This window comes from Mytilus californianus, unplaced genomic scaffold (genome assembly GCF_021869535.1).
Source record: "Mytilus californianus isolate M0D057914Y unplaced genomic scaffold, xbMytCali1.0.p SCAF_7, whole genome shotgun sequence".
Classification (NCBI taxonomy): domain Eukaryota; kingdom Metazoa; phylum Mollusca; class Bivalvia; order Mytilida; family Mytilidae; genus Mytilus; species Mytilus californianus.
The window spans coordinates 4463391-4488947 of NW_026262723.1; the positions used below are offsets into that span (position 1 = coordinate 4463391).

General features: G+C 31.8%; 1 protein-coding gene across 1 annotated transcript in view; it reads left to right on the forward strand.

The window, feature by feature from the left end:
* Positions 1–24963, forward strand: part of LOC127708164 (HHIP-like protein 2) — a 132901-nt gene extending 107938 nt beyond the window's left edge. The window contains exons 2-8 of the mRNA XM_052213005.1: positions 12231–12325; positions 14022–14188; positions 16235–16378; positions 17437–17563; positions 19012–19154; positions 21607–21676; positions 24906–24963. Coding sequence (XP_052068965.1) covers positions 12231–12325; positions 14022–14188; positions 16235–16378; positions 17437–17563; positions 19012–19154; positions 21607–21676; positions 24906–24963 — 804 coding nt within the window. The remainder of the gene's footprint in view (positions 1–12230; positions 12326–14021; positions 14189–16234; positions 16379–17436; positions 17564–19011; positions 19155–21606; positions 21677–24905) is intronic.
* Positions 24964–25557: the final 594 nt, after the last annotated feature.

Consider the following 25557-nt stretch of genomic DNA (forward strand, 5'->3'; position numbering starts at 1 on the left):
GGAACGACCTAAATTGACAACCTGTTTTTTTAAGCTTGACATTGCTGAAGACCATTTTATTCACATGTGTTATGCTATTTGAAACTTATATTTCCATTAAGAGTACATTTATAACATGTAAAAGGTTTTTTTATAACTTAGCAACTTCAGAAAATTGTGGTAAGTGAAAAATATTACATTTCATATAAGGCCTCACTTCATTTGAAAACCTCTATTTTTTGGCACAGGCCCATATGAAATTTACTTCTGGCCATTTTTTATAAGTCTGAAACATGAAGTATGCTATCTGTTGCTTTTAATAGGTGATAACTTATACATAGAGACATTAAAAAGTGGAAGTTTTGGTATATTTTGGTTTTTAGAAGCCCAAATTTGATAGTTGAAATTATTCTAATTCAACGCCACAATTCAGCACCCAAAGTTCAGATATAAAAAATGCCACAATTTTTATAATTGGTATCATATGGCTTTGAAACTTTGTAAACTGTTTCATAATACACTAAGCTTAAATCATACCAAGTTTTATTAGAATTGGTCAAGGTTTAGACCCCTAATAGGCCAAAGACCACAATTAATGATCCCGCTTTTCGTTGTCCACGAATATAGTTCCTTTTAATTAGAGTGTATTTTTTCTTAATTTTTTTTCTTTCCCTTCCTCACTCATTTCTTAGATTTTTTTGGATGGAAATGAAAGAAGAGAGGTGAAATAAACTTTTGGATGTTGTATTTTAACTGATTTTGATATGGAAAGAGTAATTAGGCCAGGTGCAAAAAGGTGATATTTACAGTTTTCGGAACATCTCTTGACTTGTCCATAGGGGTATGGATGTGTATTGGCTAAATTTGTAAGATGCTGGGGAGCGATATTTCTGAATGTTTGATATATGTTTGGACTAGTACTGTACTTTACACACACAAAATATTTGACAAAAAAAACCGGAGCATTTTTTTTAATGAAACAAAACGTTATAAAGAACTAATAGAGAATTTAATTGTGGTCTGTGGCCTAAGAGGTGAAATTCAGGAAATATTGAATTTGTACTTTGACAACTTCCCTGGATGATCTATTGGTATTAATTTGTCAAACTACATGAGAATAAATGATTTCCACTTTTATTTGATAGAAATTTTGTAAAAAAGTGACATTTCAGCCTACATGCCCAAAATTGAACTTTTTCAGTTGTTTCAATATTTTTACAAAAGTAGCATGCTTACTTTCTCTCTCACAGGTTTTTCTGATTTTCTACTTGTATTTGTGGTATCTAATGTAGATGTTTAACTCATTTTTGAACACTAAACATACAAAAAAAGTAGATAAAATCAGAATAAGAGTGCAAAATGTGCTGCTTTAATGGTCCTAGTCTAACGGTCAGTATGAAGCAAGTGAAAAATGAGGTTCTATGCACATACAAGTTGAATTCCTTTTAGCAGATTTCACTGAAACTGTATCAAAAGCACTTATTACTGGTTGTTTGACCTTGTTTGTTTCACAGACTACCTTTATTTTCTTTTGTTTGATAGCTAGTGGTTAAAATATTGGCCTTTTGAGTCTAAAATTTCATGCCGGTTTTAAAAAGTAAAGTAAATAACTTTGCATTAGATCATACTGTCTACATATATAGTTGAAAGTGACAGTCTTGTTACATCCAGGCTCCATGTTTTATCATATCTGAGCAAAGATTTGAGCAAAACGAAGCATATCTTCATCTCCCATATCATTTATATGCTTTTTAATATGCAAATGTGGGGAACGACCTAAATTGACAACCTGTTTTTTTAAGCTTGACATTGCTGAAGACCATTTTATTCACATGTGTTATGCTATTTGAAACTTATATTTCCATTTAGAGTACATTTATAACATGTAAAAGGTTTTTTTATAACTTAGCAACTTCAGAAAATTGTGGTAAGTGAAAAATATTACATTTCATATAAGGCCTCACTTCATTTGAAAACCTCTATTTTTTGGCACAGGCCCATATGAAATTTACTTCTGGCCATTTTTTATAAGTCTGAAACATGAAGTATGCTATCTGTTGCTTTTAATAGGTGATAACTTATACATAGAGACATTAAAAAGTGGAAGTTTTGGTATATTTTGGTTTTTAGAAGCCCAAATTTGATAGTTGAAATTATTCTAATTTAACGCCACAATTCAGCACCCAAAGTTCAGATATAAAAAATGCCACAATTTTTATAATTGGTATCATATGGCTTTGAAACTTTGTAAACTGTTTCATAATACACTAAGCTTAAATCATACCAAGTTTTATTAGAATTGGTCAAGGTTTAGACCCCTAATAGGCCAAAGACCACAATTAATGATCCCGCTTTTCGTTGTCCACGAATATAGTTCCTTTTAATTAGAGTGTATTTTTTCTTAATTTTTTTTCTTTCCCTTCCTCACTCATTTCTTAGATTTTTTTGGATGAAAATGAAAGAAGAGAGGTGAAATAAACTTTTGGATGTTGTATTTTAACTGATTTTGATATGGAAAGAGTAATTAGGCCAGGTGCAAAAAGGTGATATTTACAGTTTTCGGAACATCTCTTGACTTGTCCATAGGGGTATGGATGTGTATTGGCTAAATTTGTAAGATGCTGGGGAGCGATATTTCTGAATGTTTGATATATGTTTGGACTAGTACTGTACTTTACACACACAAAATATTTGACAAAAAAAACCGGAGCATTTTTTTTAATGAAACAAAACGTTATAAAGAACTAATAGAGAATTTAATTGTGGTCTGTGGCCTAAGAAAATATTTTAATGCTCACCAAACGCCTTCGGGCACCGAGCCGACCGTGCGAGAGATGTACATCCAGTCAAGGTCGTTAAACACTTCCAGTTAGTTATCATAGATGAACCGACCGTACAAGGGCTGTATAGCCAGTCAAGGTTGTTAAAAACTTCCATATATATATCATAGATGAACAGGTTTGATATAAAAAAGAAAACTACATTATCGTATCTCGGATATATATATCTATTAAATATAATAAAGAAAACTTTAAGTAAGATTGAGTAGAACAAAAGCTTTGCCTTATTGAATCATTGATGCTGTCTCCATCAGACTGTCAAACACCGTCACCCTACGAATATAATTCCTAGCGTGAACAGTGCTTAACTTGCATTTTTTTTTTTTTGGATATACTTTCCCAATTTATTTCTTGAAATTTAATGCATGAAATATTAAGAAGGGGGATGAAATTACATGTTAAAACAATTTGGGTGCTGAATCTTTATGTTAAGGAGTGATTTGGTCCAGTTAAAAAAGGTAAACAATAGTACATTTGTACGTCTGAAGCTGGCAAACTGAATTTTAGACCCCCTTATCACAGAATTGTCAATATTTTGAGTTAGAGCTGGTAGAAGTTTCTATAATTTTGATATTATTTGTCCCAATAGTAGTACACTTCACTGTAAAAAAAATTTTGAGATAGAGCAGGTGCGATTTTTTTAATTTGAATTTATTGTCTAAAAGAAATGCACTACGAAATAAATGTGTCCTCGGGCCTAATTGTTAACGTGGTATTATATGTGATAAATTGTTGTAAACAATAGTAAACTCAGTCTGAGTATAATAATTTATTCACAGTACGCACTTCCTAGTTTAGTTGTGGTGATAGAAATCTTAATATCATTGATATACAGTTGAGAAATATGGTGCAGTTCTTCAAATGCAGATTTAAACCTTATTAATATTAAACCCAATCCCGCATGGCCGCCAGCTGTGGTCATCCTGTTGAGGGTAGTATTCATTTTTTAAGTGCCCTTTTATCAACGAAGCAAGAGAAATATTGTTTTCAAAATTAGAAAGATCTACTATATCCATTTTGCTTCTATTGGCTGGTAACGGTGACCTTTCATTTCAGCAAAACAAAGACATTTTTGAGTCTGTACAATCATATATCAGAAATACACAAAGATTTAGAACATTCAATTAAAACTCGGAATTCCTACTTCCCAACTCTTCAAGGGAAACTCCGCGAAAAAATGAAAAATTGATATTTTGTTCTTTCAGTATAAAAAACCACATGTTCATAAATAAAAAAACTAAAAGAGATCAAAATTGATTTTTGAAATTCACTATCAGTTCTTGACATATCGCCATCTTGTCGGCATGTTCGATCTAAAAAGTCACGTGCTATCTAAAAACCTCAAAAACCAAAATGAATCAGGGATTTATTGACCGTGCGTTAAAAACTCCCATCATCAATCGGGGATTACCGTAGACGATCATTCAGTGTGAAAATGTCTTGTCTAGCGTACGGCTGTTCTGTCCGACAAGGTTATGACAAAAGTCTAAATAGTTTTCCCAAACCCACAAAAAAAAAAGAAAGAATTGTATCAGACATGTTTGTACAACCTTAAACTAACAGCAAATAGTTGCATCTATAGACCATTTTGAAAAATCTTGTTTCGAGGGAGATTTGGTGGTAATTATACTTTTTTTAATAACAAAATAACCTAGCAGTTCTGATAGCTATTATAGTTATCAAATCCTTATATGATAAGATCTCGTTGATTAAAAAAAAATAGATTTGATGAGGACGAAAAGTTTCAATTATAAGAAAGAAAAATGCAGTATTCTTGTAACAATCACTGATTTACAAAAGATTCTTTAGTATGCCTCTTTTATATAAAGTGCATTGATTTATATAAAGAATAGTTCCGTATTTAGACAAGATAATTTTTCAAATTAATATAGTTATACGATAAATAACATTTTTTTAATTATGATATTTAACGGCTATTGACAAGGAGCAATGTTAGGAAGAGGTTTTAGCTAAGACAAAATATGTTGATATAGTATAATGTTCCCAGGTTATAGAAATGTAAACATCGAAAAATTGGACATCTCAATTTTTTATTAAAAGTGTTTTTTAACTAATCTTTTAACTTGATCAAATTGATACGGGATCAATTCGGAACAGTCACTTATAAAGACACTTCACAGTTAAATGTGTGACCCTATCTGGTATGTTTGGTAACAAATGTATAGTTTTTGTTTTCTTTTTAAATTTTATTTACGTTATCTTATTATATATATATACCGCTTGAAAAGAAACTTTTTTTTTGTATATATATATATATATATATATATATTTTGGCGTCCTCCCGAATTGATAATAGGTATGTCAGAATTATTGATAGATGTCGTGTCAGAGCGACACATTCAGTTAGTTATCCCAAGGACGTATACTATATTAGATACACGTCCTTGTGTACTCCAGTGACATCCTGTCGACTAAAAATTCGTATTACACAATTATATAATACAGGTTCATGCATGGCTTCTGTATTGAGGTACCCGGCGTGCCAAGTAACATTTATTGAACCACATATATTTGTGTTCGACGTTGTTTATCTTGTGCGTGTTTGAAATTATAATTCCACCTGTTAATGAATGATGTTCTGATAATAATATTATCCATTATTTTTGCTGATAATAAGTTTTAAAATTTTATAAACATGACCTTATTTTTTGTGAAATAAATACAGTTTTGTCATGATTCTGGACCCTTCTTTTAAAAAAAAATTCTTCACGGAAATACAAGCTTTTGACGAATGGCAAACATGCAGATGTAAAGTAATGCAGCACTTATAGTCAGTAACAATATTTATTTATTGAAGATAAAAGAGCTCCTTCTATGTCCAATGTCCCTATCTTTATAAGGTTTAGAACTACAGTGGAAATATAGTCATTGTAAAGGAGCGGAGATAGAGTGGCATCGTGAAAAAAAGATAACCGAATAGAGAACAATATACTATATGGAGAATTATCGACGAAAAGGGTAATAGTAATTGTAAAGGAAAAGAGGTAAAGAGAGGCATAGTAAAAAAAAATGTTTGCTAGACAAAGTTACTGCTCGTTTGACATTTTTAGTTATACAAAATAACACATCGTGTTCCAAATTGGTATTCACGTGCGATAACTTGATGCATAGCATGGTTAAAAATAAATAAGTATCCCATTCGTTATATCGTAGTGTCACTGTGTTTCTTTGTTCAATTTTTTTAGTTTGTTAATGATTATGTAAATAAGAATAAATCTGTATAAAAGCTTCATACCCGTTTAGTTATTGCCTGTAGGCGTTTGATTATTGTTACATTTAATATATATATAGAACCTTTCATACATCTTAAAGTAAAAGATGTGTCAGTCTGATTCAAACGACATGAGAAGCCTGTAATACTAGTACGACTCGAGTATAGCATGTAAAAATTCCTACTCAATATGGTTGTATTGGAAATCTTTTCATACAGATAGATAACTCATGATCCGACATTCATGTAATATTTGCCACATGACACTCATATTTCTTTCTACCATCATCATCTTATTCATTAAATATTGCTGTAAACATCGATGGTTCACACCCAAACAAAATGGGACTAATATACCTTTAGAGCTTCTCCGTGGTATACACTTGTGAAATATATAGACGAAATTCGTTATTAAAGTGAATCTACATCTCACAAACACAATTTTTGAATTACGATTTTGAGTGAACACCCATCAAACCATTACGAAATGGCAAGATATAACCATGCGGCATTTAGTTTTCGTCAGACACAAGATAAATAATCACTCTCATAAACGTATATATATGCATGCAGTTTTAAATATCAAGAACAAGCGGTCGATGTCTATAGATCATTGTTAAGTCGGTTTACTAGCTGTTCAGAGTCAGACATGTCACTTGTACATTCTTGGCCTTCATACACCACATCCGACGATGGGAACCCTTTTCTGATAGTGTTGACAACATAAGCTTGTATGGTGATTCTGTTTATCTGTACCAGTGGTTGGGCTCTACTGCCCCAAAAACAAACTAACGAAACGCTACTAGTCTGCTTTGTCTGTTAGAAAGAACCTTTGGCGCTCATCCTCAAAGGCGCTAATACGTCAGGAAACTTACAAGTCTACTAGTAAAGATTGTTTCAAGAACAACGAGGTTGGGACGAACTGTTCTAAAATCGTCAATATCAGTTATACATTACTAAGATATGCCTTTTATTACAACTACTGTATAATAACTGATTTGGAAGAATGACGGCTATCCTGTTCAGCATTGCACAAAATTATCATAGAATATAAAAAAAACTTGTTAAAAAAAATCCTCAAGCAAAATAATGTATTAGCTTAGATTTATAATGTATGTATATCCATTAATGAAATAAACGATATTTTTTACATGTCATAAATAATTCGTTTAAGTGATTGGCAGATTAATTTGATTATGAAAGAATGAAATGTTAAAAAGAAAATTTTAAAAATCACGCATGTTGTACTGTTGTATTTTTTTTCAATTAAAAACTTAAAAATAAAGATAGTTTTACGATTGTTAGCATTTTAACATCGCCAGATTTAAATACAAGTTAAAGAATTCCGGTAAGGTAAATTAAACAGATGTGCAATTATTATTAATTGGGAAATGAAACATTTAATTTTTAAGATTAAAAGTACTATTCTTTTAACTTCATATTTTAATTTATGCAAATTGCATAGAACGTAATCGAAAATTGTTCCACTGTAAAATTGTATACAATTCCGGAATTGACAACGATTGAATGTTTATTTTCAATTAATTTAAACAATTTAATTATTGTTTCTCTATTGTCATCGGATATTTTATCTTGGTGTATTAAACACGCTATACTCTTTCTGTAAATCCATTCAAAATGACAACATACACACCTGTGTACGCTTGAATTCACACCTGTGTACGCCTGAGGATAAATTGCTGCAAGGTAAAGTTCAAACGAATTCTCCTCAAATCGAGAAATAAACAATGACTTTACAAAATAATATACACACTCTGTTCACATATATTTTGCATTGAAATGGTTATCAAAGTTATAACGGTAAATAAAAACGTAAAATATTTCAGTTCAATATCAGTAAAAATGTTCAATAGATATTTTATGAAACAATCTCAACAACAATTTATGAAATTTAGATTTTTTTTCAAAAGAGAAGCACAATTACCACAAAGCGAATTACGAGAGGTGGTTTCGTATTTCGTTATAGAAAAAAAATACTAGTAGTTTATGTAAAGTAACGACTCTCGTACGGTGTCGCGTTAATATCTTTTTAATAAACTGGTGCAATTGGATGCAACAAATAATGACCATAAAATGCCAGGTTTGCAAGATCAGACAGTAACCTAACCAGTAAACAATTGAAAATCTAGGGATCAATATTCAACATTAGTCAGCAATGAGCAATTTTTATAAATAAAACATGATTTAGTCGAATACTTTGCGAGTAAAGAAAAAGAGACTACCATAGATTTGTTATTAACCCCAAATGCTTGATGGGTACAAATCAGTATTCAGGAGTTACCTTTTTTGCATTAAACCACATTACAACAGAAATTGGAAAATAGGGCGTGGAAGTATTTCTAAGACATTGTTGTTTTCCTGTTCTATGTAGCTTTCTTATTGGCAAACATGGTGATAGATTTTATAGATGCTGTCAGGCACCGACCATTGAAAACAATCGATCTGTTTAAAATAAGAAATGAAAATAACTGTTTGGTGTTGGGTTTTTTGGCAAATAAGAAAACTGACCGTTTGATTTAAAATTGTTTAAAATTATTTTGAAATAGATTTATGAAAATAATTTACATGTGAAAAGGCTAGACTTTGTGGCGTAGGGATGTGATTGAGTGGTTTTGTTTACAATTATTTCCCATTATTTCGGCAGTGAAAATCTGCAATAATTATTTGTTCATCATGTTGTGTGATTTGCACATTATAACAAAACTAAGAATATGACGGATGAATTTAGAGTTAGCTGTTTAACGTCCAGTGGCAACTATTATATGTATTATTAGGAGGACATTTAAAATGTTATAAATATGAACAAGGACATACTTTGTTATGCAAACATGTGTATCACGGCACAAGCGATGACCTATAGTCCGTGTGTATCATATGTATATGTAGGGTGGGGTTGCTCCGAATAAAGGAGGTATAGATACAGGAAAATAAAGAAAAAAAAATAAAATTAGAATAGAGTATAACGGGAAAAATAAAGAACAGAGGAAAATGGTATAAAAAAATTAAAGAATAGAGGGTCTAGTTTTTTTGCCGGACAATTGTTGATGATAGTTTAAAGTCAAGTGCATTTATAGTTAAAATAATACACAATCGTATGTACATTGGTAGGGATTTATGTTTAGGGTTGATGAGGCACATAACGAGTAATTGTTTTTATTTGAAATTTCTCGAATATTTGTTTTTTTTTCGACTGATTTGATAGATGAATAAAAAAAATCTATAATCTAAAAAAAATGGTTTAATTACGATATATGGATACAACTGCTATTCAGTCGATTTTAAAATACATGCGATAAAAGAGAATACATAAAAATATTTAACAAACCTTTTGGACAAAAGGTCAACCTTAAGACCCCGAATATACTTTTGTAAGAACATTAGATTAATTCCGAATTCCATCTTAAATCAATTGTTCATTTAGGTAAAAAAAATGTTAATACCTTAGACTATTTTCAAAAATTGTTGACTGAATACCCTGCAGACTGCGTTTACTCGCACATTCACCAAGTACGCATTTCTACGGCTAACTAAATTCATAACCGTATCTTTTAATTTGTTTATATTTTTATGTAAATAATTTTGGATCAACATCGAGTCAGATCAAATTATAATTTATTAGATTATTAATTAAAAACTGAAACATGCATCCAATCTAAATTTTACGCCTATTATCACCTATATAAAAAGGATATAACAGAACACCATTCATGTTTTATATTTAAAAAAATATAAAAATATACGCTAAACGAAACTATGCACGCCAAGAAACGATGTACGCTAAACGATACGATATACGCTAAACGAAACGATGTACGCTAATACGCTAAACGATACGGTATACGCTTAATGAAACGATGTACGCAAAACCATACGATGTACGATAAAAGGGCGCTTATGTTATCGTTTATGGTATGGTTTATGGTATATGGTTTCGTTCGTACATCATTCGTTCAGCGTCCGTACAACGTTCGGTCAGCGTTTCGTTTGCATTCGTACACCGTTCGGGAAGCGTACGTACATCGTTCGGGCATCGTCCGTACATGATTCGGGCATCGTTCGTATTGTTAACTTTTACGTTACACGGACTGTACACATCTGAACATCATTTCCACAGGGTGTCCACATAAACGTACCATTGAACCGTTGTACCTGGTTTTATGAAAGTTATAACGTTATCCAATTAGAAAAAAACATATATTACAGTATGGCAATATTGTTTGTATCTCAAACTTTAATGGAATAATATTACAGTAGTTGTTACTGTGTATGACTGTAAGTGTTGCTCTCCACCTATTGCAGTTTATTCAAAATTCTGACCAAATTGCAATTTGTTTTATCAAAACAAACTGTTCAACTGGTCAGAAATTCTAACAAACTGCTGTAGAAAACACAGTCAAGTCATGAAAGTACAAGGTGATAAAATAAAGCATACTTACAATCCTATTACACTTTAATTCAACTTCTTTGATGTTACGAAAAAATTGAAAACAACACGTTTTATAATTTCATGCGTCCGAAGCGCTTTTCTGGATTTAACTTCATCAGGAACGCTCAAAGCCCAACATTTGAAATCCGAGGGATGTATAAGTACCGAAACAGTTGAAGAGCTATATGACAAAAATACCTAAAACCAATAGCCAAATCCATCTAAGGTCAACTTTGCCTGAGGGAGTTGAAAATGTTTATAAGAATTTGTATACATTCTTTTATCGTTATTGTCAATCAACATCAAATGTATGTTGATCAAATTAGTTTGCTATATTATGATGTTATCAACATACAATAGCATAATACTATATTCTTAACTAAAAGAGAGGCGAAAGATACCAAAGGAACATTCAAACTAAGAAGTCAAAAGAGTGAGCAACACGAACCCCACAAAAAATTCGGTGTGTTCTCAGGTGCTCCGGCAGGTAAGGAGATCCTGTTCCTGTCTTACCACTTTAAATTATCTAAATATTTAAACATTGCTGTTACTACTTTGTTATATAGCCTTTAGATTATATCTCTGCACAATTCAGATACGATATGTTTCTGTTTGAGACAACTATGATTAGCATTTTACTTTCAAACTTTTTATTTTATTATCAAATCTCATTCGTCAAAAAGTTAAAGTCTGCTAATAATCTATAGACGTTTGTCAGGCTACATTTTCCTTTTTTCAAGTCAAAAAATTTTCATTCTGTAAAATGTCGTTAATTATGGCCGGCTTTTCTCTTCTGGTTAAAATTACACAATCGGACTATGGCAAGCAATTTCATAGCATGATTCAGTTTTGACAGATAAATCTGTCATAACACACGTTTATCATGTTAAACATCAACCGGTCGATGAATATTTTCACTGAATAAAAATAACAAAATTTGTAAATATTGTTAACATGATACGTTAGAGCTTTACATAATATTACACAAAGTATATTCAAAGTGTAAAATGATATCAAAGAAACCTGTTTCTAGTATCTGGTCGAAAAAAAAGATACAATATAACATTGTTTCCAGTTACAGATAAACCAGAACTCAGGATTTATACTTTCATAACTCTGGGAGTTTTAATCTACAACATAGTAGACTTTGGAGGACTCATGAAGTCAAGAAGGTCTGCTTCATATATTGATGCATTTTCTGACGACTCAAACATTACAGTTTATTCACTGTAGGAAGAAACTACCCCAAAAGGATTATGTTGCAAAATGATTAAAATTGCTTTGATGATCTGTTTGATCATCTGATTGCCTCAGTGTCTGGGATTGAATAAAGCATGTTTATTCCTTACAAGATTCCACATTGTATATGTACAACTGGACATTTTGAATTGCATAGCAATTTACAGTAGATGCTTACCCTGTTTCACACCATGGTCGAAATCTGTTTGAATTCATATCATCGACCTTATCGCCTTAATCATGTTAATCTTTCCAAACAGATTTTATAACATGGTTTGTATTCATGCGATTCCCTCCCTTTGTTTCTGTTACTTTGATTTCTTCTATATCACTTTGTGAGATTTGAACATCGGTTAATGACTGTTGCATTAACAAAATCATACTGTCAGTCCAGGGTCATAAGGAGAGCACAAATAATTAGAGTAAACTTTTTTCTGTTGTCTTTTATTCACAAGATAATGTCGATCCTTTTAAACAATTATGTGTATTTCAGATTTTATTTGGAGACGACGGGTATCTTTATATATTTCTTGGTGATGGAGGTACTCCAGGTTCTGAAGGAGATCCACGAGGAAATGCTCAAAATACGTACGTGAGATTGTACAATAGTTTTTGCAATGGAAAACTTCAATGCTGTTTGTTTACTAGTTTTAAATTTCATGTTAATCGTTTTGTTAATTTTTTTGTATAATACCGTAAAAAATAATCATGTATGTCGGATGACAAATGTGACCTCCTTTTTGTCGAGCCTGTGAAATTTATTTCGCGAAAGCGAGCCAAAGCGATCCTAGATTCTGTCGTCGGCGTCGGCGTCGGCGTCGGCGTCGGCGTCGGTGGCGTCCACATTTAGGTTCAGTCTGTGGTGACAGTTTTTAGTCATCAATAACTTTGTCAAACCTACATAGAATTTAATGAAATTTGGGCAAAAGCTTGTTTCTGACCAAAATACAGTTACCAGAGCAAAATTTGGAAATATTTATTTACATTTTTTCGTATTTTATTAATAAATGGACTTAATTTGTTTTACAGTTAACACTCAGATTTTGTCTGAGTTAAACTTTTTCAGTCATCAATAACTTTGTCAAACCTTCAAAGAATCTTATGAAACTTTGACAGAAGCTTGTTTATGAGCAAAAGACAGTATCCAGAGCAAAATTTTGAAAATATTTATTTTTATTTTTCCGTATTTGACTGATAATTTGACTTAGTTGTTTTTATAGTTAACAAGTAAATACAGTCTTGGGTTAAAGTTTGTTACACTTCAATTACTTTGTCAAATCTTCATAGAGTTTTATGAATGTTTTGCAGAAGTTTTTTAATGATCAAGAGATAATGTCTGAAGCAAACCTTTGAAAATATATTTTTTTCATTTTTAGTATTTTTCTGATAGATGGATCACGTTTTAGTTAACATTTACAGACAGTCTGGGATTAAATTTTTTTTTGACATGATAAATTTGTAAGCCCCCATGGATTGTTATGAATCTAGTACAGAAGCTTATCTTCAAGACCGAGAAATAGCATCTTAAGAAAAAGTTTGAATTTTCTTTTTTGAATTCTGTATTTTACTGATAAATGGATACACTTTTTAAGTCAACATTACACTTTAACACTGAGAGCAGCAATCGCAGGCGAGACGCAGGGTTCTGCATAACCCCTTACAAACTTTAATATGTAAACATGGTAATTTGTCTTTCGACTTGGTAATTAAAAAGATACAAATTTTATAAATTGCATATACATAGATTTATAAAAAATAAACAGTTCATAAAATGCATATCACTATCCTACTCTTTACTCGTGCCATTGCTGTAATACGTGAAAAGTTAAGAATGTTTTCATTAAGTTGCCGTTCAATTTGTATTATTTCGTCTCCCATCATCAATTCTTTCTGAAGTAATCAATAGATTCCATGAATTAGTATAGAGTGTTCTGTATTTATTAATTTTACGTGTGCCATATGAAAGCATGGAACTTGCATTTTATGAGAACATAGATCAAATATATTTGTTCTAGAGAATCATAAATAGTAATACAAGTTTGCACAAAAGGGACTGTTTAATCTTGATCTTATTTGTATAATTCATCGATTCACGTCATATTTTTAGTTAGATATAATTTATATAGCTTGGGTTCCATTATCCAGTGTTTTTTTGATGCAAGTATTTTGAAATCCATATAAGACATAGTAAAAAGTCATAATTAGTGAGAAAGTTTTCTGTTCCTTTCAATTGTGAAGAGTCATTCCTATAATCTTAGATATATTTATCTAGAATATATTACAGGATGTCCTTACTAGGAAAGGTTCTAAGAATAGACATCAATAAAATTGGCAAAAGAAAGGGTTATGTCATACCACCAGATAACCCTTTTATAAAGCAGCAACGGACTTTCAGACCAGAAATATATGCTTACGGTGTCAGAAATATATGGAGATGTGGAAAAGATTCAGGTGAAGATTATGTTAATTTTAATTGTAGAATGTAGAGGTGTACCAGTGATACGAACTATTAGCGGTGTATATACATAATTACTACAATGCAATGAAACTCATTGATCTTTGGATTAAGAAAAGAACAGTTCGATTGTTTCCCTCTTATGATCATCAATTGCGAAAATAATGACATTTGATTTTCAGAAGTCCTATTTAAAGTGTTTGTCGTTTTCCCTAATGTTACAATTACCTATGGAACCAAAATAATCTAAATATTTGAGTGATAGCTCCCTTGCCTCCTTGCATACAATATATTGCAAATAATTCATGTTCATTTTTTTTTAATAAAACACTTATTCAAAATTAACCAATTTAAAAGACAAAATGTTTTTACATGTACGTTCACACTTAAATGGACATTAGCTATGAGATATAAAAAAAATAGAATATGTTTTTTTTGTTTTTTTGTTCAATCATTAATGAAAGTGAAATAGTGAAATAATAATTAGCTTTCAGGAGTCAGTTTGGGTCAATTTTGTCAAAATAAGCTAAGAACATCGCTGATGAATTAATCACTTGCAAGTGAGTAATTCGACCTAATTGAATACGTATTCATGTGACCCTCTATTTAACCTATTAGCTAGAGATGGGTTACGCATGAACTAGGCATGTTCAGCTATTAAAATGAAAAGAATGTCAACATTGAAAGTGGAACAAGCATAAACCATTTGCTTAACTGATTCGATCCACCTAAACTCATTATTATCCAGGTAAAAACGATGATTAACACATTTGTTTAACATGTAATATGAAATCAAAACAGACTAGAAAAATCAAATTGCACATGTTCGCTATCTATTTATATAAAATGAGAATGGAAATGGGGAATGTGTCAAAGAGACAACGACCCGGCCATAGAGCAGACAACAGCCGAAGGCCACCAATGGGTCTTCAATGCAGCGAGAAACTCCCGCACCCGGAGGCGTCCTTCAGCTGGCCCCTAAACAAATATGTATACTAGTTCAGTGATAATGGACGTCATACTAAACTCCAAATTATACACAGGAAACTAAAATTAAAAAATGATACAAGACTAACAAAGGCCAGAGGCTCATGATATCTATGTTTATGTTTATATCGGGTTATATGACCGTCGGCTCTCTACGGAGGTCACTTCGATGGGTAATTAGATGGCGTCTAGACACATACCAAATGAGGATACATATTATCGAGTCTATGCATTGTTAACTATTCATTTTAGAAATTTTGTAAGTTGGATATACGTTTTAGTAGGTTATAAATCAAAAATGAAATTTTGATAAAATCAGTGAACATGAATTTAACAGCTAATGCCCCTTTAAGAGAATTCAATTGATTGTCGGAATGAGCTTTCTTTTTTTTAATAAAGAAACTCCAATTTTAACTTCAAGTTTTGAGCAAACTTTGATCATTTAAATTTGATTGAATGCACAAAACAAATTTAGTGGTGTACACATGAAGTTGTAAAAAATGATAAATTATTAAAATTCAAAGATTTTATTCTCGAAAACCACTGACTGAAAAAATGAATGACAGATTGGTCCAACCTCTTTTTCAATTATACATAAATAGCAAACTTTATAAAGACGGAAGGGAGAAAAGTGACGCCTTTCGAATAAAACTTGATATTTTATTATCGTAAAAGAGAGGAGAAAGATACCAAAGGGACATTCAAACTCATAAGTCGAGAATAAACTAACAATGGCATGGTAAAAAAATAAGACAAAAAAAAACAAACAATAGTATACAAAACACAACACAGATAACTAAATACTGAGCAACACGAATTAAACTTTAAAAACCGTAACCTGCTGAAACATGTTAATCTGTTTATTATTATAAATAGTAGCCACTAACGTTATAACAGAGTATGCTCCTTTTTGGAATCAATGCGAATTACTCATATTGTGTTTTTCTTTATTTGTGTCGTCCTAATTGATTTACGGGGTTTAAACATTGCCAATGTTCTGTCCCCTTAATTTTACTCATATGAAATTGCTAAATTTAAATCTATCTATTCTTAAGTAAGACATAACGGAAGAGTACTGTGTGGTGATGTTGGACACGATAAATTCGAAGAGATTGATGTACTAAAAAAAGGAGCTAACTATGGATGGAAAGGTCGTGAAGGATTTGAATGTTATGATAATAAGACGTGTGGAAAAACTGGTTAGTTGTTTAACCATGTATTTGAAATCTCTATTTCCAATATGTCATTCAATTTTAATCATTGTATATATGATGAGTTTATTTTGTCTGTTTATCATCATCCAAGTAGCTCAGTAATTAAAAATTTGCTTGAAAAAAGAATCATTTTTGATGCATAGTTTTTAATTTAGTACGCCAGACGCGCAGTTTGTTTTTCAGAGATTCACCAGTAGCATTCAAATAAAAACAGTAATAGTTGAAAGACCAAAATCATCAACGTGGTTGAAGAGTATCACATACCTAAATTTCGAAGTATCTATGTATGTGAGAAGAAAAACCCTTTGTGTTTCGAATAATTCAACATTTAATAAACAGTATATTTACAAAAAATAAACGTATCAGCGATATTTCATGCCAACAAAAAGTGCTGACTACTTTGCTGGTGATACCATCGGGGACGACACATACACTAGCATTGGCATCTGAAAAAAGGGTGTTGTTTTATTCAAATGTTCTGTTTTAAAAATGTCTTCCTCATTCATATCTGGGATCCACTATACTTTTGATACTTTTCTGGTACATCAGCTCGTCAATGTTCGATAATACCACCAGAAACCGACAACCTAACTGTAGTATCATAGAGCATGTGAAGCAGTATGAGTATGAAAAGCTAACAAACAACAACAAAAAATGCCATAAAGTAATCAGACTCCCTTTCCTCTTACTTTAGTTCTTTGTGCCCTTCTATTCAAAATTTTATAAAAACTTATAACCTTTGCAATATTTCAGCAAAATTGTCTTCACAACACTTCATAGAGCTGAAATCGTATTGCTAGATGTTGTATTGCTTGAAAAAATCTTTTAAAGTATATTATCTATACTATGTAAAGGTCAAATTTCATTACGTTTCGAAAATTCATTATTCTGTTGTTGTAACAAATACATAGAAACTGGGTCATACCTGTCATTTTCTTTCAATTTTGTGTGCATGGCATATTATCATTTATTATTGATTTGTAGTTGTTTCGTTTAATTTATAACCATTGAATATGGTAAAACCGAATATGTTATTGATTTAGGACCGGAAGTGAAACCAGTGTTTGTTTATTCACACGACATAGGAAATGCAGTAATCGGCGGACAGTTTTATAGCGGATGTTTAAACCCAAGACTACGTCATTTTTATATATTCGGTGACTTCAGTGGGTGAGTCCTGTAAAAACACTCAACTGGTTTTTGTCTCGCCTTGGCGGAGTCAAAAAACGAGACATAGGTATGCTGATTCCGGCGGCGGCGGCGGCGGCGTCGTCATAAATGTATTAGTTTGTGATTGGGTCTAGTTTGTGGTGAACCACTAGTGGTAGGTCAATGATATTTGGTATGCAGTTGTATTAGCATTGGCATATCTCATTGAGAGATCATGGAGATTATTAAGCACTGCTCCCTCAGTCATGGTCTGTTGACTTCTAAACTTTGCTTAGTTTACATGTATTAGTTTGTGATAAAGTCAGTTTATGGGGATCCGTTAGTGGTAGGCCAATGTTAATTGGTATGCAATTGTATAATCATTAGCACATCTCATTGCCATGAAGAATATTTGGCCCCGCCCCCTCAGTCATGGTTTATTGACTTTGAAACTTTTGCTTAGTTTTCGTTTATTATTTTGTGATTATGTCAGTTTAAGGGGGACCGTTAGTGGTAGGCAAATTCTCTGTATAAAGTCAATAACTATGTAGACTTTTGAAGCCCGAACTTTCTATTACCTTAAATACGCAAATGAAAGATCCGAAAACTATAGCAATACAGAACGACATGTTTTTGAAATTATGGCAAAATTTTTTATTGACAAATTCTTATTCGTCATTGTTTGAGATTTTAACTCTTCCACTGCTTAAGGGGTAAAATATTAATAAATATCCCCATCTTTATCTTAGAATATGAAAAGTTTATGATTAGTTGGTCTTAAATTAAGTTTTCACTACTTGAAACATTTTCATTTACCTTCTTTATAAACTGAACCAAATCACTACTTTATTTATTTCAATTTTACAATCATGTTTTTGTCATGTCTGTGTATTAATCAAAACATTGACTGCGATATGTCACTGATTGCTTACAATGATTATCACGCTGTTGGGCACTATTGGATAAGGAACATTTTATCCTTCCGGGGGACATCATTTCACCCACGGTAATTGTTGAAGAACATGTTGCTTTATCTAAGGTTAACTGTTTAGTTTGTTGTAGACCATTACTTACTTTTTGATTCGAAATGACGTAAATATATATGCAACTATATGTCACATTAATAAAATGTGAATGTGAAATAGTTTCAATAAAAGGAACAAACCAAGGGCCTGATTTATGAAGAAAACAATTAACGAAAAATTAATATGACAGACAGCAACCAACAACGACCGACCACTGAATGAGCACGTAACACCAACACCCTATCTTACCTGCGACACTGCATTAGCAGCCCAACATTTGACAAATTAAAAGAAATGGAATTATAATGAACTAATGAATAAATTATATTACTCAAAATACCGATCTAAGAGTATCTTTTTATTCCACTAATGATTGTTTGCTGACTCATAATGTCCTATGTCCAATCAGAAAGATGCAATAAATATTTGAGATTGGTTTTGTAGAATATTGTTCCTTCTTCATGAGAACCCCAGGATAAAGAAATGGATTGGGCGTGAATTACGACTTTGTGATTCAAACATGTGTACTCCACCTCTTAATAATACATATGAAAGAAGGATAACATCTTTTGGGATTGACGAATCAGGTAAATATCAGATAATTTCAACTCTTTTCTCATAATGCCTAAAGAGGGTATTTGATCAGAGCCATAAATTTGCACATGAAATTTGAAAGATATAGTAGAATTCTTGAATCGTCTTGAATAGGAATTCCAATTGTAGAGGGAGATGTCAATGAAAAAATCAAAGATATTGACAGAATTAGTGCAAGTAACAACAACCAAAACAAACAACCAGTATTCAAGCTTGAAATTAATATGAAAAAAAAATAATCTTATTGATATTTGGCGAGTTATGAATGTAAACGTACAACAGTTTACTTGGAGAAGAAAAGATAAATCTCTGTCGCGTAGAATAGATTTAATATTGATTGGAAGCACTTTTATACCTCAGATAGATATATGAAAAATTAAACTGGTAACGATTCAGTATACTGATCATCTAAGTTTTTATTTAGAACTTGAAATGAAGGATGCAGCATATACGGTTAAGTCTCATCATGAGATGACTTACATCTAAATATTGACAATAAGGGTTGAGAACAAAAATTGATGACAAAAGGAAATGCAGATTTCCAATTGTGAACTTTCCCCTTCAATGTAGCAAAATTCAAACGCAGTACTTGCATAAGGATAATATGTCTCCCAGTTGATACGATATTTAACAGTTTGAATTTACTATCATGATTTACTTGCAGAAGGAGTGCTGCTTATAAGGAAGCTATTAAACGAAGTGTTTTAAGTGGTAAAATTTAATTCATCCATACAAAAGTTTTACAGGCGCAATCACGACTTGGTTTAGCGTAATGGAATATATGTGTCACAAATGACCACGTATTTGTATCAAATGTCGTAACCACAATCTCGTCCTACTTTCTTCGACTATGATATCAGCAAAAGAGGCTCATTAGCGGATTTGTTCTCACCATGAGCAAAGCGATTGGATCTGATAACCCATCTGGAGGACGAGAGATCATTCCAGCGTTAAGTAGGGTTTCGTTGCCCATTCTTAAATTTTCTATGTAGTGTTTATTTTCTCTTTGTTTGTCTTTTCGTTGTGTTTCTTTTTCGCCATGGCGTTGCCCGTTTCTCTCGATCTGTGTGCTTTGATTTTCCCCTCAGTATGTTCCGCCTCTTTTCTGTGATATCAATTTTAAGTCATCATCGTCTCGAATTAGTATATTTGACCAAAAGAAACCATTTTACCTACAGACTTAACTTTAACGGTAGTACAATCTGTCGATCTTTTATTTGAGAAATGTACAATGTTATGTCTTTCTCTGACTCTTAATTATGTCCTTACACTAGATCCATTGGATGTTGGATGTGTACTGATTGATATTTTAGTCTTAGATACATGCTTAATGTATTACTCGTTATTGGCTTTGTACAAGCTTTCAGTAACTGCAAGAACTCTCAGATCTGTACTTAGTGTCCTTTTTGTTGTTAGGGATGAGGGATGGATTAATACCCTGCCACGTCCGGTCTGTGTTTATGTTGGTTTTTTTCTGCTTTGTATCAATCTGATGAGTTTAGCCTTGTCAACTGATTTTTATAGTTTGTTCTTATGTTGTGCTGTTACACCATTGTCGAATGTTAGGGGGAGGAGTGAGCGCTCACAAACATGTTTAAACCCGCCACATTCTTTATGTGTCTGCCAGTTGTTGTCGTTTGTTCATGTCTGTCATATTTGTTTTTCGTTAATTGTTTTGTAATAAATTAGGCCGTTAGTTTTCTCAATTGAATTGTTTCATATTTTTCATTCCTGGGCCTCTATAGCCGACTATATGGTATAGGTTTTTCTCAATATTTAAGGTCGTACGGTTGCCTCTAATTGCTTGCATCTACTTTATTTGAACTTTGGTGGATAGTTGTCTCATTGGCAATCATGCCTCATCTCCTTATTTTGTTTTAACTCAGATAAAATATTTTTTTGCAGAATTCGTAGTATTGCCTCAAATAGTCTAAGTTTTTTTTTTGACTTATAGCGACACAAATAGTTGCATTATCATAACTTCAATCCACCATTTTCTATATTTGAAAATGCCTGTACCAAGTCGGGAATATGACAGTTGTTGTCATTCGTTTGATGTGTTTTATCATTTGATTTTGCCATTTGATTGGAGACTTTCCGTTTTGAATTTTCCTCGGAGTTCAGTATTTTTGTGATTTTACTTTTTAGATACTTTCAATAAATGTTTGCTTTGCTCTTAACATTTCACAAGTTTCTATCTGCTTCTTTAATATCGTAATCAGGAATAATAATCCAGTGAATTATTAGTTAGATAACCTAATATCCAATTTGGCAACAATTAAAGAATAGCTACTCCAACATTATTGACAGAAATAAATGTGATGTATGTAGAGCAATTTATGCATTATAAAGGATTTTAGTATTTCTAGCTACATGAAACAAATTACTAATTTCTCTTTTTTATAACATTATGTTAAAAATGTTAAAAACTCAAATTTGTTTTAGGAGAAGTATACATGGTGTCAAAAGATGACGAGAATCGTGGAAAACTCTATCGAATTGTTGATCCTGTGAGGTAAGAATTTTATGTTTGAATAAAGGGAGATTTGGATGCATGTCCTATGTGTTACAAGTAGGATTTAAGTGAGCATAAGAATTGCTTTTCGAAAGGTATAAGCATTCCCAATGTATATTGCCTCTTAAATGATGTCAAGCTAAGACGTCAGCCTGATAAGGCAAAACGCATGACATTCTAATATTTAAAAACATTGTCACATGGTTTGGATGCCGATATATTTGCCTTACAAACTTTTAGGAGCTTAAACACGCAACAGTCATCCAAAACGAACTCCTCTTTAAAGGTTTCGAGAGTCAACAATATACTACTTCAGTAGTAAGTGAATGTCTGAAAAAAGAAATATATCATTCAAATCTAAGGAACCGTTATTTTTAGTCATCCAGATACATATAATTTTAACATGATGTTGAACAATAAAGAATGTCTTCTGATTTAGTACTTTCACTTCAACTTGCGGTGAATGTGAGAAGGGTAAATATTCATTATTTGTTTTTAAATACCATCACAGTCGATACAGTTTCATATAATTACTCGCCAAAATGTAATAACAGCATTATATTAAAGAATGAAAGTATATTGTTAAAATATACCATTTCACTTTTTTGGTCTTTTGGAAAATGTTGTTTGTGCTGTATTTAGACCCCTCTACCAGGAAATTCGTTTTGCTTGTCAAATGCGTTTTGTTAAAATATACTTTTTCACTTTTTTGGTCTTTTGGAAAATGTTGTTTGTGGTTTCATAACCAAGAAATTTGTTATGTATGCACACGTATGAAAATTGCGGTTTTTATCCAACGCAATCATAGGTTTGAACGTTGTTTTCAATTTAGACTTGTTTATATTTATGTAAATACACTAATATCTATGTTATATGAGTTTAAATCGCAATAACTATAAAAGTAAGCAGCCTACCAAAACCAATAACAACAGTAAATAGATATAAGAAGATGTGGTATGAGTGCCGATGAGACAACTCTCCATACAAGTCAAAATTTATAAAAGTAAACAATTATAGGTCAAAGTACGGTCTTCAACATGGAGCCTTAGCTCACACCGAACAGCAAGCTATAAAGGGCCCCAAAAATTACTAGTGTAAAACCATTCAAACGGGAAAAACAACGGTCTAATCTATATAAAAAAAAAAAAAAATAAATAAATACCTTGTTATACTCTACTTCTTATCTGTGTAACGACTGAGATTGTTCAGGGTCATAATCTGACGTTTTTCTTTTTTTCTGTATTCATGGGAGGCTGTGTTAAATTCTTTGAATTGTATTCCTGAAGGGACTGATTCATTTCATTACACTTGAAATATTGAAAATATGTTCGTCCATAAAGTATTGATGCTACCTACTGTTTTCAACATATCCAAGTATGATACCATGAATTATTGTAATTCTTCAAATATATCTAAATTTTCACGGGAATATGTTACACCTGTCACATTAGTTCATGTCCGCAACTCATAAAAAGATCAATATTTGTTCAAATAAATATTTGCTGTTTTCCTGTATTTCATGGGGTTCTTGCATTCACATTCAAATTTTTTAGTGTTATCAGGTCTTTCCATTTTTCTGTGGAAAGACCTATTGTATTTGTTCTGATTATTAGATCTTTCAATTTTTCTGTGGAAAGACCTATTGTATTTGTTCTGATTAGAATGATTAGGTCTTTCCACTTTTCTGTGGAAAGACCTATTGATTTTGTTCTGATTATTATTTTTTTTCTTCTTCCGCCAAACCCTTTTCTTGCGGTTGTTTCGCAAGATGTCGCTTAGATATTTTGGATATTATATCGAACAGTTGTTATGCTTTTTTAACTTATCTTGTTTAGCCGAAGACTTTTTTATTGTAATAGTTATCTCCCCAAACACTGTTTTTCTTGTTAGTGTATCTCCTCCGTAACCAACAAATACAACGACAAAATTCTTTTTCATATTTGTTCGTTACATCCTCACGAATTTTTGGCTGATTTGGATGGAAGCGATCCAGTGAAATTTTATAGGAGTTATCTACCTTTATCAAATAAATTTGTCGTTTTGTTTTTGTAACTCATAAACCGTAAGCCATATAAACCTATAGTCTTTTTATTTGAGGTCCTTGGGTCCTAACTTAGAAAATGAAGTCAAGGTCAAAGGTCAAGGTTGTGTTCTGGATTTTTTCTGTTGCGTGTTTTTGCATTTTCTCTGATACTTTTAAAGTTATATATATAAAAAACAAGTGCAAAATGTTTGCATCATTGTGATGAAGATATGATACATTTGGTCTGAAACAATCCAATGACATCTTATAGGAGTTATTGCCCCTGAAATGTTTTATTTTAAGTTTAATTGATTATTACTTCAGATTGGTACATGATAAAGCCATTAGGTCTTTTGTAAAATGTTGAGTAACATATGACCTTGAAAAAAGTCAACCGGAAGTGACCTTAAGTAAACCGAAAGTAGTATTTTTTGCACTTATTGTAAGGGAAAAAAACCTTGAAACCATATACTTTTTAATAGGCATACATAAACCTATCATTTGAGACCGGATATGATATTCTATAAACCTGAAGTAGCAAATTATTTCTTTATAACAGGCATAAGTATATACAAACTATATTTTTGTTATCAGTGTGACCAAAGCTATCATTTGAGACCGGAAATTACATTTTCTAAACTGGAAGAAGCCACTAAAGTTCCTTTTTACATGCCAAGTATAAATGAGCAATATATTTTTGGAATCAGTGTAAAAACAGTTATCATTAGAAACCTGAAGTGACATTTTCTTAACTGGAAATTGGCTATTATCTCCTTTATTCCAGGCAAAGGCATATAGAAACCATATATTTATTGAATCATTAAGAAGAAACCTATGAGTGGACGCGAAAAGTAACTTTATGTTAAACGGAAGTAGCTTCTTATCAATAACTTAGAAAAATGATGGAAAGACCTTCAATTGTTGTCTGAACAATTGGTTTTTAATTTTCCTTATTTTTATTTTTTCTACGTTCCAATTCAAATTTGTATATACTGGTCTCTTATATAGATAACAATTCAATGCAAGGGGGACCAGTCTACTATTTGTAGAGGTCAGATGAAAATAATATAACATGACTGTTAAATAATTTACCTGAAATATTATTATTATTCTAGCTAATATTTTTACAGAACAGATGATCAGATAGTTATGCTTATCCTTACAATTTCAACTAACCATTATTGTTTTTCATTTTTTTTCTCTCAGAAATGGCAATCCCAGACGATGCAAAGCAGCAAAAGCACTGTACAGAAAGCGGAAATAATGCGATCAGGTAAATACTTTCACTTAGATTCCAACAAGAGCAGTACACTGAAATTACAATTCAAAATTAGTAATAAAAGTAGCTATAGATAAACCAAATGTGTTCACCTGTAATGAGAAATATTCATCGAATAGCTTCCAAGGAAATCCGGATTTTTCCATTACGGAACATAAATGTCTGTATAGTTCATAAACTTTTTTCAATATAATTGTTAGGTTCTTAAATATCTCCTGAGTTTCATTTTACTTAATACTATGTATGTAGTAAAATTGAAATGTGAGGAAGAAATTGTCTCTTCTAGAATGATGGCCTATTTCAATTACTTTGGAAGCTAGGTAAAATTCAACAGTCCTCATTTATATGCTTTGCTCCGTTTACGGACAGTTATATTTTTGTTTTCATTCATGGCATTGTGACAGTGACGAAAGTTATGTTTACTTGTCATTATAAAATTGGAATTTACATTGGCAATCCATACATATTTATCATTAAAAAACATAGCAGGTACTACTTTAGAAGATTTAAAAACGTTAATTTTAGGAAAAGATACCAAAGTCAACAGTTCTTCTGTTAAGTTAGAAACGATTGAAAACA